General features: G+C 38.0%; 1 protein-coding gene across 2 annotated transcripts in view; it reads right to left on the reverse strand.

The window, feature by feature from the left end:
• nphp4 (nephronophthisis 4) overlaps positions 1–16,550 on the reverse strand; it is a 385,328-nt gene that overhangs the window by 14,587 nt on the left and 354,191 nt on the right. For both annotated transcript variants that reach the window (XM_065246844.2, XM_065246843.2), the window contains exons 17-21: positions 16,338–16,518; positions 10,708–10,839; positions 9,272–9,486; positions 7,344–7,570; positions 1,962–2,148 (exon numbers count right to left, since the gene is read on the reverse strand). In XM_065246844.2, coding sequence (XP_065102916.1) covers positions 1,962–2,148; positions 7,344–7,570; positions 9,272–9,486; positions 10,708–10,839; positions 16,338–16,518 — 942 coding nt within the window. The remainder of the gene's footprint in view (positions 1–1,961; positions 2,149–7,343; positions 7,571–9,271; positions 9,487–10,707; positions 10,840–16,337; positions 16,519–16,550) is intronic.

The raw sequence follows: 16,550 nt of genomic DNA on the forward strand, positions 1-16,550 counted from the left end.
TGCTCTATACAGCACTGTCTTTTGTATAAGGTTGGTTCGACACGGAGGTAACAAAAAGCGACTCTCTGTTGACTGACGAGTGGAATATTGATGCACATCACTAAAAAAAGACAGTCTGCTGTACAGTATTTCTGGCATTTTTGTAACAATAATTTTTCTAACAAAGTTAACAATACAATAATTAATCCTACTTTTTACACTCAGCCAAACTAACCTCGTATTCAATTCTCTAACACTAGTCCTAAAAGGACAACTTAAAACCACCCGAGCTGCTTTATTTTGAGCAACTTGCAATTTTCTTAAATTCACTTCAGTTGTACTTGACCAAATAATTGAACAATAATCCAAATGTGATAAAACTAATGATTCAACTAATATTTTCATCACTCGATTTGAAATAAATTTTCTACAATGCTTAACAACTGCCAGACTTCTGCCCATTTTCAACAGTATTTGATTTATATGACTATTCCAATTTAACAAGCTGTCAACAGTCACACCGAGTAGCTTTACCTCCGTAACCTGTTCTATTACAATACCCCCCACAGTCAGACTCAACACAAGCGGATCTTTTAACAAATACTTGGATCCCAGTATCATACATTTATTTTTCTCTGCATTAATCACCATTTTATTATCCATAACCCAATTTTCAATTAGTTTAAGTTCAACTTGTAAGATTGTATTAAGTTCAACAAGGGTTTGTGCTGACGTATAAATTGTAGAATCATCTGCATATAGGGCCATGGTGGAATTCTCTAAAACAAAAGGCAAATCATTTGTAAAAATAGAAAATAAAAGTGGCCCAAGGCAACTCCCTTGAGGCACACCACAATCAAGAGTCTGTATATCAGAATTACTCCCATTAAATGTTACAGTAAATTCCCTATTGGCAAGATAACTTTTAATCCATTCAATAGCAGATTTTTCAAAACCATAACAGATTAACTTTTCCAACAAAATTTCATGATCAAGTACATCAAACGCAGCACTCAGATCTAACAATACTGTTCCAACAAACTTTTTATTTTCAATATCTTTTATACAGTCCTCAGTTATCTGAGCTAAAGCTGTTGTTGTAGAATGTTCCTTCCTATATGCATGCTGATAAACAGAATTTAAATCATTTTTACTAAAATACATACTGATTTGATCATAAACAATTCTTTCAGTAACCTTACTCAAAATGGGTAAAATACTAATAGGTCTACTATTTTTTCCCGACAATGGGAAAAACATAATTTCTTCTCTACTGAACAAAGATAGACATCAACATTTTGGATGACATGGTGGTGAGTAAATTATCTGGATTTTTTAAAGAAAATTGACTATTCCTTTAAGTTTGCATCACAATTAACTTATACTACCCTGTATGGCGAGTCAGTAAGAATTCATGTCTTTGTGTCAGTTTATTGTTTAAAATGGTCTGCAAATGTGTGTTTCATATATGTAACACATGACCTTTCGACGTCATTACGCAATTACGTGAGGTCACGTTGGCTCGTCACACAGCCAGAGGAAGAAGAGAAATTGTGGTTTAACAGTGCATATTTTTTATTTTTCATGACAATCGTTTCAGTAGATAAGACCCTTATGCCTCATTTGCGATTGTTTAAAGTCCTTTGAAGCTGCGTTGAAACTGCAATTTTCAACTGCATTAAAACTGTTAAGTGTTGGGGTCCATTAAAGTCCATTAAAATGAGAAAAATCCTTGAATCTTTTTCTCAAAAAACATAATTTCTTCTCGACTGAACAAAGATAGACATCAACATTTTGGATGACATGGTGGTGAGTAAATTATCTGGATTTTTTAAAGAAAATTGACTATTCCTTTAAGTTTGCATCACAATTAACTTATACTACCCTGTATGGCGAGTCAGTAAGTTAAGAGTGTGCTGGAAAGAAGTGCACCAAGTTTGGGATCGAAATTGTACAGATTTAAAACCACCCTCTAGATTTACCTGTGAAGGATGGATGTGGCCACAAAGGAAACTCTGGTACTTGAAAGGGATATGGAGGCTTTCTTTGGGCCGCAAGTAAACCTGTGGAGTCAGTGTGCTCTCCTGGTGAAACATCTCATGCTCCAGAGGTGTCCGTGTTTTTGTCAACTCCTTAAAATATCTCCACTCCTCACTTTTCACGATGACACTGAGGTACGAAGAGGCAGAAAAGTGGTGAGAGACGGGAAGAAATACAAAGAACAACTTGAGGACCTTGTCTGGCTTGCCAGCAGGATTTTATTGGCACAGATAGAGAGTACTTGAGTATGCATGATACAGTTGAACATAAGCCCTCGCAGAAATCAAACTCCATGGAGGGCACAGTTTAAAGATAACACACTCTGGGTGTGAAATATGACTTTCTGTTTCAGAGAAAAGGATTTCATGCACAAACATATGAGGGAAAGGGCATTAAAAACATCAAAGGCCGCACCTCCGGGCCAGAAAAGGGATAATTTTTCACAAAATGAAAAAATGGAAAGAACTGAGGTGTATAAACTCATTCACACTTACAACAGATGTAAAAACCATGTCTTGAAAAATTCAGTGGCATTCTCTCTTTATTAAAAGAGCCAGGGAGGAGACACGCTTACAGAGAAAACATACACATTTATTTGAGGAGCTCAGATGCAAAAGCCCCTAAGCGGCACCTCTGTCAAAAATGAGATAATGACATTGACGGAAAGCTCTCGACATGTATTATATATTCATTAAATACTAAAGCCATTTAGAAATACTATAGTTCGTTGGCACAATCCATTAAATGGCACAATGATTTTTCAGAATTTTTAGCTTTTTACCTTTATTCAGTGAAGAGTGACTTTTTTTGGGGATGTACTTCAAAGGTTTTGCAGTAAAAGATTCACATTTGTTTAATACCAATGAAACGACTAAAGTGACATTTGTGAAAATAAGTAATTTCAATAACTGACTAATAACCTTTTTATTGACATTAAAGTAAAATTATTTAAAGGTGCCAAAAAATAATTGATACAATTTGTTACATTGTTCTAAGGTATGCAACTTCATTAAGTAAAAAATGATCCAGAGATGGTTTTACATGTCCTTTTATAACCCCAGGATTTCTCCCCAGAATGAAATGGTCTATTACTGCCTTATTTGAAAGGGTTATAAACAGTGTTGGAGGTAACGCATTACAAGTAACACGCTTTACGTAATAGTATTACTTTTCTGAAGTAACAAGTAAAGTAATATTTGAAGTACTTTTTCAAAAAAGTAATGCAAGTTACTTTTAGTGTAATTAATTTGATTTAAAAAACTATGTACTGAATTAAACAAAAAAGTAACATAAGCATTACTTTCCATGAAAAGTAACCAAGTAATGCAATTAGTTACTTTTTTGCGAGTAACTTAATATTGTAATGCATTAATGCAATACTAGCATATAACATTAACTAGCATATAGTCGCTGTCCGATGAAAACCACGTATGTCCATTTTGCCGATTTTGAGATTTTTCGACGGATTGAATGTCCGGTTCATTTCCGTATACAGTATGCTTCACATATCTAAATGGCCAATGAAAAGTTGTGAAATCATGTCATCTGATTTTCACGTATATCCATTTGGTGTCAAAGCTGTCAATCACGCCGTGTATCTCCCGCCCTGTGGAAGCATCTCGCCGGTCTCGTGTATAGTTTCATCGAAGCTCAGCCTTGGATAGGTGAATAAACAAAGCCTGGTGAGACAATGACTTTCCTTTATCGAGGTAAATGTCCCCCCTGACGCCAGACGTATGTCTAGGAGTGACAGAATTACGGTAGGACAGTGCAAACAAAGTATCTGTCTAGCATTACCATGTCAGTGTATTGACTCATTGTCCCTTCATAGTTTGCAAGATACATTTAATACATTTATAATTAATATTAAATAAACTAAGCGTATTTAATAAACTAAGACGTAGGCTATTTAACAAACTGGGCGTATTCATCTGTCAATATGAAATGCGACTTGGCCATTCAAATTAATGATCGGAAGAATGCGTATCAACCACCGTTACTGTAAAATATGCACATATGTCCATTTAAACTCAATTTTGGTCAAATGTGGATTATATCATTACATTGGCAAGAATATGGTTACATGTAAAGATGCCGTACCAAGTATGACAACGCTACATTCAACTGCTTTTGAAATACAGTGTTTTTTTTTCACTTCCTGAAAAGTAACCGTTATGGACATACGTGAGTTTCATCGGGCAGCGACGATATAGCGCTAACTCAGCAGTCACAACTTTGTTTTTAGCATTATAACAACATTGTAATTAGTTGAATGTGTAATTTAATGTTGGAGCATACATCACAGTCTGTGTTATGTTGAGATTGGTGTGTATTGCAGCAGTCTTTTGCATGCACAAGGTTATCATATGAAGGCGGAAACAATACTGTTTGAGGCTCACGGTACGACTTTTCTATATAAAGAAATCTTATTATTTATCTATGCCTAGGTAAATACTGTTTTACATTCTACTGCACCTTAAGAGCCTAGTACAAAATTTTCATTCCCAAAAAATGTGAGACAGAGCATCTGAATTAATCATTTATTCTCTCTCACACATGCAAACACATACAGTGCATGCAAGGAACTTTGTGTATAAATAGAATAAAACAGTGCACTGAAATGCTATCTGGCAGAATATTTTTTCATCATAAGAGATACAAAGCCACCATATACAGGCTCAGTGATCAGAGTCTAGACATACTGTAATAAAATAAAGAAAAATGAAACAAAAGAGAGACACATTTGTGTTTAAAGTGAGATTAGTGAGGCTGAACCACACTGTCTTTCTCACCGTGATATATATATAATAAGAAACATTTGAAATAATTTCAAAAACTCTCAAAATCGCATTTGTCAAAAAAAGGAATCTGTTACAGCCAAACTCATATTAACTCATATTAAGGCTGCACACTGAATAAAAAAATCGTCCTAAAAACCCATAAAAGCTTGTGATCACAGGGGAACCATTCTTAGTGAAATATAGCTATGAAGAACCATAAGTGGTAATATAGCACCACTTACGGTTCCACATATCAGCATATGGTTCTACACAGGTGCTATATATCACTAAAAATGGATCAGCTATGATTAGAAGCCAGTTAGGTACTTTTAGTGCTATTTAGAACCGTATTTTTATTTTTATTTTTTTGAGTATGTTTGGATCACTATATTGATATTTAAAAGAAGTTCAACAGAGAAAAAATATAATTAATCGAATGTAATGTAATTACAATGTCCTATGTGGTATAACATAGCTTTCATACATATAAAACTGCATTTTAATGTTGTGCATTATGATAACAGTAACCTGTAAAATTGAGCAGAAAATAAAATAGCTCATATAATATCTAGTTTGACCTCTGGAGGTTAAACGCCTCATTTCTCTGAGCATTTCATGAAAAAGAAAATGAAATTCAGCCGAGGTGTACTGTATCTCAAAAACTGCTTCAGAAGAAAGAAAACAAATCATACGATACAGGACCTGACCTGTGTGAATGAAATGAATGAGACAGAAAGAGTGAAAGCAGTCTGGTGAAAGCTGGTGTATCCTTTAACCTGCGGCTCCCTCAGTTCAGCTTTTCAGCTTATCTGTATATAACGTGACTACAAGTGAGAAACAGTTTTGTCAGTGAAAGGAATTGAGAGAGATAGAGATTGCTTTATAAGGCTGACTTTGTGGCGTACATCAGTAATACAAACATAGCCCTAACTTCCACTGCTTTAGAATCTTCAGCTCGACACAAACATACAAATGCTAACTCAAGATCTCAGGTATTTGTTTTCCTGGCACAGCAGCACACACACACACACACACACACGCATGCACGCACGCGCACACACACACACACACACACACACACACACACACACACACACACACACACACACACACACACACACACACACACACACACACACATCTGGTTCAGTGAGATGGGTAAGCAGTTAGAAACAATGTAACAAAATACAAGCTGAGAAGACATAGACTATGCGTGGTTGGATAGTGCAGATTAAGGGGCAGTATTATCCCCTTCTGACATCACCAGGGGAGCCAAATTTCAATGACCTATTTTTCACATTGTTGAAGAGAATGGTTTACCAAACTAAGTTACTGGGTTGTTCTTTTTCACATTTTCTTAGTTGATAAAAGCACTGGGGACCCAATTATAGCACTTAAACTTAAAAAAAAAAAAAAAATCATGGTATGTCCCCTTTAAAACCATGTGTATGTATGTTTTGTGTGTGCACTTTTTTGTGTTGAATTCTGGGCGACCGCTAGCCGTTGCAACTTTTTTTTTTTACATTTTGTGCATTACAATCCACAAAGATGAAGAATATATTCTGGAAGGGAAGGACATTTATTATTACACTGCAATTAGACGGCAAGCTCAATTGACTGCAAGCAGTCTATTATCGCATGTTTACTGTACAGTTTGTTTCGTTTGGGATCTCTAGTAACAACACCCCCAAACAAGCCTCTCATTGCTTGATTGATTTATCAGATGAATCTTCCTGTAAGTGGGCGGTTCTTAGCAAGTTTAAGCTGAAAAGCACCAAACGGTTGCTGCAGTAAAAGGTCTGGATATGCGACAGTACACAGCAATTATAATAAGCTTGAAAAAGGGAATTGATTATTTATTCGCTGTATTTGTGCCCCACCGGGAGGCTCCAGGTTCTTAAAACACCCTGCTGAGGAAACTCATTTCCTCAGATGCTTATTCACACTTATAGACATGGCTATTAAAATGTGACCTACAGTTTGATCAAAACTTCATTTTTTGCACCATTTTTGTTTTCCTTTTATTTTATTTTATTACAAATCATATAATATGTCAAAGCAATGATATGAATTTAAAGGGATAGTTCACCCAAAAAATACATTCTGTCATCATTTACTCACCCTCATGTTGTTACAAACCTGTATTAATTGCTTTTTTTCTGCTGAACACAAAGAAAGATATTTTGAGAATTGTTTGTAACCAAACAGTTTTTAAGCACAATTGACTTCTATAGTAGTATTTTTCCTACTATGGAAGTAAATGGTGCTTCTGTTTCCTGCTTGAATACAAATATCTTCCTTTGTGTTCAGCAAAACAAAGATATTAAAACAGGTTTGTAACAACATGAGAGTGAGTAAATGATGGTGAACCATCCCTTTAAATTGAATTAGATCAAACTGAAGTGATTTGGAATGAGATCAATTTAATTTTAAGCATTCTTGGATTTTTTTATTTTGCAATTCAGCCTGATATATACAGTACAAATACTATAAAGTGCATTGTGCAAAAATGTAACAAGGTTTATGGCTTCTGTATGTAGATACCTTAGTTCTGGATCATCACACTCAATGGTGATCGTCTGAGGAACGTTCAATGGATTCTTAAGCACAAATTCGAAGAACTCAGCTGTTCCGAGAGTGGCGTAAAGAGTGTGTTTGGTGGTAATGGCTTGGGAGAGCATGTTTGTGATCTCCTGTGCTTTACAGCGCTCACGATAGGCTTCAATCAAGTGCAGGTCACGAGAATGCTGCATGCGTTCGGCTCTGTGCTTCTGAGAAAGACAAGAACAAAATGCACAGCAGTGAGAATTATACCTCTTTGAAATGCTTGATTCTGATTGGCGACATTACAATGTTCATTCTTTTCAGATAACTATGGCTCGAAACGAATAACACACGGTTACCCGCATGTTCTATATCATTTTGACAGGTACAGTTTAAAATACACAAAAAAATCATGACATTTAAACGTCTTATCTTAAAACTGTAAGTATGTGTGTTTTCCTCACAGAAGGTCTATAAGCAAATATAATATTTCAAATCAATATTTAATGTTCCTTACCTTACTTGTGAGGTAAATAGCCATATAGTATGTGGGATAATGTACAGGCAGCAGGTTGTTATCACGAAATAAGCCCCTTCAGTGTGATACGAGACTGATCACACCGTCACGCCCCATTCAGACAGCCAGCGACCAGCAGTAGCAGAGCGACACGATCTCATTCATTTCAATGGAAACCGGGCGACTTTCGGCGACACAAGCGAAAGTGACCGTTGGTGACCGTATGGGCGTGTCCAGCGATGCGAGAAAGTTAAGAAAAGTTAAACTTTATGCAAATGTCGAGCGAATTTTGAGAGAGACTACCAATGAGAACAATGCAGTGGAGTTCATGTCATCCCTCTCTCGTCAGTTACTGGCGTGGATGTTACTCATTTGTTTATGACAAGCAGATTTAGAAACGCCTAATTGAAAGAAACGGGCGACACACAGCGATAACATCGCTGGCTGTCTGAACGAGGGGTCAGACACTCCCTCCAGAAAAACGTGATTATGCGATCGCATGATTCAATGCATAATCAGCCAAAGTCTGCATATTTATGCGTCGGACCCATTTTTTTAAATACGCCACATAAATTGCTGATTTCCGCGCGCAAAATATGCCGAGCTTGCATGATTTCATACTCCCCACATTTTCGTAGCAAAAAGTAATATACATCTTAGCAGAAAGCTGAAAAATGTTGTATTTACTTCACACAAGCGCAACGTCCCCTGTTGCCATGGGAACGGTATGAAGTGACGTAATTACGCGGCGTGAACATCAACGAAAAGCTGCAAACAGTTTTTGAAAGTTCCCACCGTTTTTGCAAGTTCCTGCAAAATTGCATAAATATCCCGCATTTTCCATCACATTTTTTAAGAAAACGTACCGCAAGATCAAGGAAATCAAAAATTATGTTTTTCTGAAAGGACTAGTCAGGGCTTGCGATAACAACCTGCTGCCTATACATTATACCTTATTTAGAAAAATGTGCACATCTTATTGATGAGTCATGATTTCTATTCACAAGTTGTTTGCATTCTATGCATTGTATTTTTGTTACATTAGTGCATATCATTCTAATGCTTTTGACAAAACAATGCACTGATGTAATTTACATACTGAAAGTGCAGAAGAAAGACACCTTAACTATAAAAACAGATATTCGTGCAAGCTGGCAGGAGTGAAAGCAACAAGAAAGTATAAGTTGGATTTCATCATTCACACAGAGTGAGAAAAATTGGCGAATAATGGAGCTTGGTTTCGGCTTGAAGCTAAAACGAAGCTTGTGTTTTCATTATCGACTTGGGAGAGAATGTCAGGATCACATGGAGCACAGCGGTAGAGAACAGCAGACAGCTCGCGCCGAGACAGACAGCTTTTCAATTCTGCTCGATAAAGAGCGCCTTGCTCTCTCCTTCTCCCTTTTCTCACCGTGAGGTTTGCATTGTCCTGAAAAGGTGGCGTGACCCTCTGTTCCTCGTGTTGACGGACAGCCGCCATTCTATCCATCTTCCTCTGGCGCACTTCCTCAGATTCGTCCTGCTTATGGAGCATGGCCCCGCCCACTTCCCTCATGGTGCTTTGGAGCAGTCTGGCCAGCTCGCTGTCGGTTTCTGGCAAGCGGCGGGCTCGTCTGGCATTGCTCGCTGCAACACATATATGCATAAACAACATCTTTTGCCCTGCAAGACCCACATGCTCTACTTTTTCGTTTCTCTGAGGCGACGTTTCACCATTCATTTGGCCTGGCATTTATCTTCATCTTTTCCAGTTATCCCTCCCACCCAATGAGACCCGCTTTCAGTACCTGCCCTGAGATCCACGCTTCAACATCACGACTAACATAATCCTGTGATTTAACGCCAACAAAGACAGAACGACGCAGGATCAAAAAGAGGCTGCAAGTGTTTTTCCTTAAGCTCAATTCCCACTGTAGCCCGACCTACTGAGACAAACAGAGATCTACAGTGCACTGGAAACTAAAGAGTCTCTGAGTGATGAACAAGAGCATGTTGAAGCACTCTCTTTATCTCTGTCTCATTAGTCTGACATACACACACACAATCAACAACTGCCCGCCTGTGGCCCAAAAACATGTGGGAGGCACCGTGTTATTTTTTGCTGGCTGGGTCAGCTATCTTTACAGGACGTGACATTACATACGGAGGTAGTGATGTCCACCATGGTCACAGACAGCTTGCTCTTTAGTAGACAGCTTAACCACAATGAATGCCGACACACACACACACACACACACACACACACACATCACAAGCACTGTAAGGCCAGAAACATAATCCAATATGCAATTACTTGAATGCAAATGCTTTTAGCTATGCAAGCTCGATTTCACACATCGTTGCTTTCAGATTTTTTTTTGCCGTACAAGACCCTGACCCTAAGAGGGTGCCCACTAACAGTATTATATGAGCCAGTTATACTGTATTACGGTTCAATTTTCCTATCTAGAGCAATTTTATTAGGCACAGAAGCCACAACAAAGAAGCAAATATACAGTGTTTAAGCCTAGGTGGCTTAGTTAATTTTACACTGTGATCACATATGCACACTTGCATGAAGTATACTTCTGGTCTAATGACATAAGATGGTATGTCAAGGTTTATGGACAGACTAACACTGGCAACTTAATTTGAATATATCATTGTAATGTATCATTGTAAAAGGCTAAATTTTAAACATGCCACTACAATGAAGGGAATAGATAAGTGATTTCTCAGCAAAATCCTCTTTCAGAATTACCAACAAATTCTTGTGAGAAATTCACCAGAGCTCCAGAACTGCAGTGTTCTTGAGTTCTGGGGATATGAAGTCAGGCTCTGGTGCTTTAGAGAGATGATGTGCTGTACCGTTAAGCCTGAGGACTGTTAAAGCCGGGACAACTCCTCCTGCTAAGCCCTGAGTGGCGTCACTGGGCTGGACCACATGAGAACATGCTGGAGGAAGAGCCAAGGAACTCTGGGAACTTGATACACGACAACCTGTTGAAAAAAATTCAATTGAATCACTTCAGTTTGGCCAAATTTTGTTTAGAATCATAAGACTTCATAGTAACGTAAACAAAAAGCTTTCCACAAGGTGCAAAATCTGACTTCCTGTGATTTTTTCCTTTATTCTAAACTATTTGGCTGATTGCATAAACTGGGTTTTGAATTGGCTCTGTAAGTGTTTGATTATCATTGGCTTTCTCTTTTTTACTTTCTACGTTCACAATAAGAGATGATTACATGAAGCAACAGACTCCCCCTGATATACAAACCCAACTGGTCTCCAATTGATGGATCATTAGAGAACAGTGTATTTTTAAATCTGGGACATTTTGATTTTAATGGAAGAAGGTAACACATTCACACAAAAAGACTGACATTGTTAAAGAGCACCTATTTCATTGCTAAAAAAACAACGCTATTTTGTGTATTTGGTATAATACAATGTGTTCGCGTGGTTTATGGTTAAAAAACACATTATTTTCCACATACCGTACATTTTTGTAGTTCCAGATTTCACGCTCTTCCTGAAATGCACAGATTTGGAAAGCTCTGTGTCCCAGATTGGCCAGCTAATCTGTACGTTGTGATTGGTCTGAATACCTCTGACGTCAACAGGAAATGTGACGCTCCTAACCATGTTTAAAAGATTTGGTTGCAAACAGGAGTTAACTTACAGGCTGTGAGTCCCTAGTGGGAGGAATTATAATAATGTCGGTCTTGTCTACATCAACAATCCCAGGAAGTAAATTGTTGCCTACAATCGCTGTGTTGTAGTCTAAGAAAAGAGATTTACGTTGGAGACGATAACTTGCATCACCGTTTACCTTGGGGTTTGTACCTTTTGCATATCATTAACATGTACAAATACACACCTACAGACCAAAGGAAATAAAAAAATGTGAATCGAACAATATGTGCTCTTTTAAGCATTAAATATAACAGTACTCTAACCAGACACAATACATGAAGTTTCCCAATATACTACACAATCAGGCAATTAAAATATGCTTATTGCTTATTGTTCAGTTAAGTGAAGCAGGGTTTAAATCAAAGAGATTTCACAGTGAACGGAGCTATTACGAGAATAAGAATAATGCATTACAAAAATAAACACTGGTGTTACACCGAAAAACATTTTGACTGTAGATCCATTGGTAGAGCATTGCGTTTGCACCGCAGAGGTTAGTGGATTTGATTCCTGCAGGGAACATCCAGTACATAATGATAAAATGCATAGCTTGAATTCACTTAAGTTGTTTTGGATAAAAATAAATAATATGACAAAGTGGACTGATTAAAGCTTTGCAGTAAGAAACATTCTGTGGTCGAAATGGATGGTAAGAAATGTAGTATAGGAAGAAATGGAGAAAGTAAGACTGCAAAATGGTGGTATATTATAAGTACAGTATATATATATATAAGGCAACGACCCTTAGCTTCCTGTTTCTCTATCTATCTTTCTGATTGCTGTGCATTGAGAGGCAGTGAATTGTCTAAACTGCAGTGTGACTGCTTTTCTCACGTAGGTTTAACAGCCACCATCAAGTACCCGAAACATTGCACAGGATTTACCTGTGATAAGTGACAGGTAAGAGCTTTAATTACAAGACAAAGGTCAGGCACAATACAAAGGGGACTGAATGTGTGCGTGTGTTTTAGTGCACTGCCGGTGATTGATTAAACTCCAATGAAAACAGCAATAGACAGATCCACAAATCAACAGGCCACACATTAAGCACGTATTTCTTTTTTGTCAATGAGACATCAGCCGATGAGACAAATGTTTCCACACAAGAGCATTTCATTTAAAAGCATGATGGTCTTTTTAAAAGCGTGAACTGGGTGAGTGAGGGTGTGTAACAGAAGGAACACCAAATTTAATCTCAGCCCTGGGCGAAACGACAGTTTGTGTTGTAGAGATAAGAGATTTTTCAAGACACCACCAAAAAAATAGATTTATGTTTTGTTAGCAATACAGTCCACACCTCTGATCAAAATAATATTAGGCAAATCACTTCTATTTGTGCTAAAATAGATGAATGCAATAGATGAAGCTCCACGTCTAATCGCTGTCTGAACACAGCCCAGGCATGTCAGTGATAATTTTACAGATGTCTAATCATGGCCCAAATGAAATAAATAAATGAAACCAAACACCTTGTAATCACTGTTGACCTTGCTTACATCAGTGGTTCTCAAACTGGGGGGGGGGTGAGATGGGCCAGGGGGCCCCCAGTTTTAGACATTAAAAAAAAACACATATATTCATCATAAATTCTGTGCTATTAAACTCCCCCTCCAAAATCATTGAATTCAGGTGTTCCAATAACATCAAGTGAAAGGAACTCTTAATGCTCAGGGTTCCCACACCTTAGTTAACTTCAAATTCAAGGACCTTTCAAGGACTTTCCAGGTCCAATACCCTCAAATTCAAGGACTAAATGTGGGGACACATTTCAAGAGGGAGCAAGGTTACATTGTGTTACCTTTTAAGATACATTGTTACAGCTCCATTTCGGGGGAACTCACGCTGCGTCACTGCAGTGACCCTTTGGGGACGCCTCCAAGGGTAAGTGCGTCTGAATGTGTATGTCAAATTCAACCAAGGGTGAGGCTTAACGACAAAGACAGGGTGATGCGGGAGCCAGGAACTATATCGCTATCTGAAATATTGCCAAAGACAGCATTACAGGGATGCAGGAAGTGAAGCAAGGGAGACGCAGCGCCACGTTCCCCCCTCAGGGAACAACACATACGTAACCCGAGACGTTTTCATGTGTCAAACACAACTATGCAAAAAAGCATTTTGGTATGAATCAACATTCACATACAGAAGATATAAGCATTTAAAGCGAACAGTTTAGCACATGTCTAAAAGTTTTATGATATTATCCTACACTACACAGGGAATAATATGGATTTTTTTCTAGAAAACTTCTTGCATAAAATAGATTCAAGCAATGTTTATTTTCAAAAACTTCCCAGGGCCTTGAATTTTTTCCCTAGATTCACAAATTTTCAAGGATTTCAAGGACCTGTGGGAACCCTGAATGCTTCATCATACCAAGACATTATGGAATTTCATGCTTCCAACTTTGTGAGAACAGTTTGGGGATGGCCTCTTCCTTTTCCAACATGACTGTGCACCAGTGCACAAAGCAAGGTCCATAAAGACACGGATGAGCGAGTTTGGTGTGGAGAAACTTGACTGGCCTGCACAGAGAGTCCTGACCTCAACCCAAAAGAACATCTTTGGGATGAATTATGAGTGAGGCCTTCTTGTCCAACATCAGTGTCTGACCTTACAAATGTGCTTTAAGAAGAATAATCAAAAATTCACATAAACACACTCCTAAACCTTGTAGAAAGTCTTCCAAGAGGATTTGAAGCTGTTATAGCTGCTTGGGTGGGCCAACTCCATAATAAACTCTATGGATTAAGAATGGGATGTCATTTAGGTTCATGTGCATATAAAGGCACGTGTCATAAAACGTTTGGCAATATAATGTATGTTTTGTTTATTTTAAATTCTAAGTTTGAGATTGTTTTATGTCATGATTTGTAGTCATAAAAAAGTGAGATGATGTCATAAGACACCAAGTTGTGACATGTGAAACCTACTGCATAGTCGATGTGTATGAATGAAATAAGAATTTATAACAACTTTTGTGGGCTACATGCAGCAAAATACCACATTTAAATCACATTAGAAGAGCGCAAGGCAGTAGAACAAATGAAGGGGTTTGGTGGACTGTTCTGAGAAAACTCTAAAACGAGAAAAGATCCTAAATATTTTAAATAACTATAGTATAGTCATACGCATGCATTCACAGATCAAAAACAATTTAACAAAACTGCTACAGTACTTGTTGGCAAAGTAAAAGGCTCTCCGAAGAGAGGTAAAAATGGTCCCAGATCTCTTAAAGGATCCAAATACTGACACAGCATGTTATAATCCAAGTTGTGTTCACAGTTTCAAAACAACAATGAATTCTCATCCAGCCTTTCATCAGTGGGTCTGATCTATATGCTGGTTGGGTGTTTTATTATGTTTAATAGACCCCCATTTCTTTCCTGTAGCTTTGTAAGTCATTTAGATACTGTGTAGGGTACTTTTATCATAGTGGAGGACATGAAAGGACATGATTATTAATGGGATGCACTTTCTTTTCTTATAAAATAATTATTGTTTTTGATAAAAAGGCGTACGTTGGCCCCTGCTGCAAATGTATACAGTATCATTGTTTTGCTTTTTTCTACCTTATAAGGAAAGATAGGAACTTTTTCCTTCTTTATTTTTCTCTTTCTCAATACCCATCTCACTGTTCTGCTTAAGTCTTTGCCATGCTTATCAAACGTCTGCAGATGAGCAGTGTGGGGGCCAGAGGCAGGAAGAATTATAAAATCCTAATCTTTTCTCCCTCCATCTGGCCCTGCATACGGAGGTGATGGAGCCTGTTGCTTCGGTGCTAAGCTTCTGACAGCTGCACGGAAACTCTTGGAATCGAGACAATGTTTTAACTTATTCTGTTATTATTCCATTAGTGAGGAATTAAGTCATCCTGTTCATTTCTGGGGATTTACTGTTTGTTTAATTTTGCACTTGTCTGTCTGCATCAAGCCAAAGTTAATTAAAGAGGATTTCATTACGAGGTTTTACACGTGACAGGACGCCAATCATCACAGGAGTCCAATAACACAGGAGTTTCATTTATTACTGTCGCAGGACACGTCTGCCTACATATCCGAGTGGAAACGTCGGAAAAGAAAAGGGATCGTAAAGTAAAACATCAATTTGGGAGGATTACCAAGCATGGCAGAATCAAAACCGAATCCATTCAATAGATCAATTAAAAGAGTAGTCCATTTATATAACAAATTGAAAAAAAAAAATGTGTGGGTATGTGACATTAGCACATACAAGTCCCTTTAATAGTCTTACTTTATTGCTTCCTAGAACCAATAATAGTCGTTGCTTTGACCTAGTTAGGCCTCCAAGGATGCTTTCAATAGATACAATCTCTATAAGCCTCAAAGAGCGGGTAAACCTCAATCTCTTGCTAATGGCGACCACTCATTAGGAAACAAACAAATGAACAATGCATTAATCCCAGATTGAGATAGGCCATTGAGAAGCTTTGAGATGTGTTGATTTGAAGATGCGGATGAGTTAATTGATTCCGGCCGCTGAGAATGAGATACAGAAAAAAGCTGATGGTTATCCAACCATTTAACCGGGTAATTTCACAGGAAACGCATTTCTCGGACCTCTAAAGTATAGAGCAGATAAACAGGAAGACGGCCTATGAATAGCTTGAAATCAGGTCTGATTTTTAGAATTGAGAGTAACTCATTTTCTAAAGGTCACCAGGAATTGATTCTTCTCATTTTATCGTATTGGCAATGATGGAGGGCTGCTTTCCTATGCTTTAATTTAAAGAAGGTAAACATTGCATAGCACGACATGCCGGTTACCCTACAATCCTTACCGACGTTGCCAAGCCGCAGATGCAGAATTCCTTTCACAGTGGTGTAGACATTGATGGCTGGAAATGCCCTGTGCTTGCTGTCATGCCCAATGGCAAAGCTGGCATCCTGTTGGTACTCAGTGGTAATCACTTCCAGCTCATGGCACACCTGGACGGCGGCACGGCCCTGCCGCAGCATATGCTAGAAGTAAATGACAAAGTAAATATTAGACG

The sequence above is a fragment of the Paramisgurnus dabryanus genome, chromosome 11, assembly GCF_030506205.2.
Source record: "Paramisgurnus dabryanus chromosome 11, PD_genome_1.1, whole genome shotgun sequence".
In the NCBI taxonomy this organism is placed as follows: Eukaryota; Metazoa; Chordata; class Actinopteri; order Cypriniformes; family Cobitidae; genus Paramisgurnus; species Paramisgurnus dabryanus.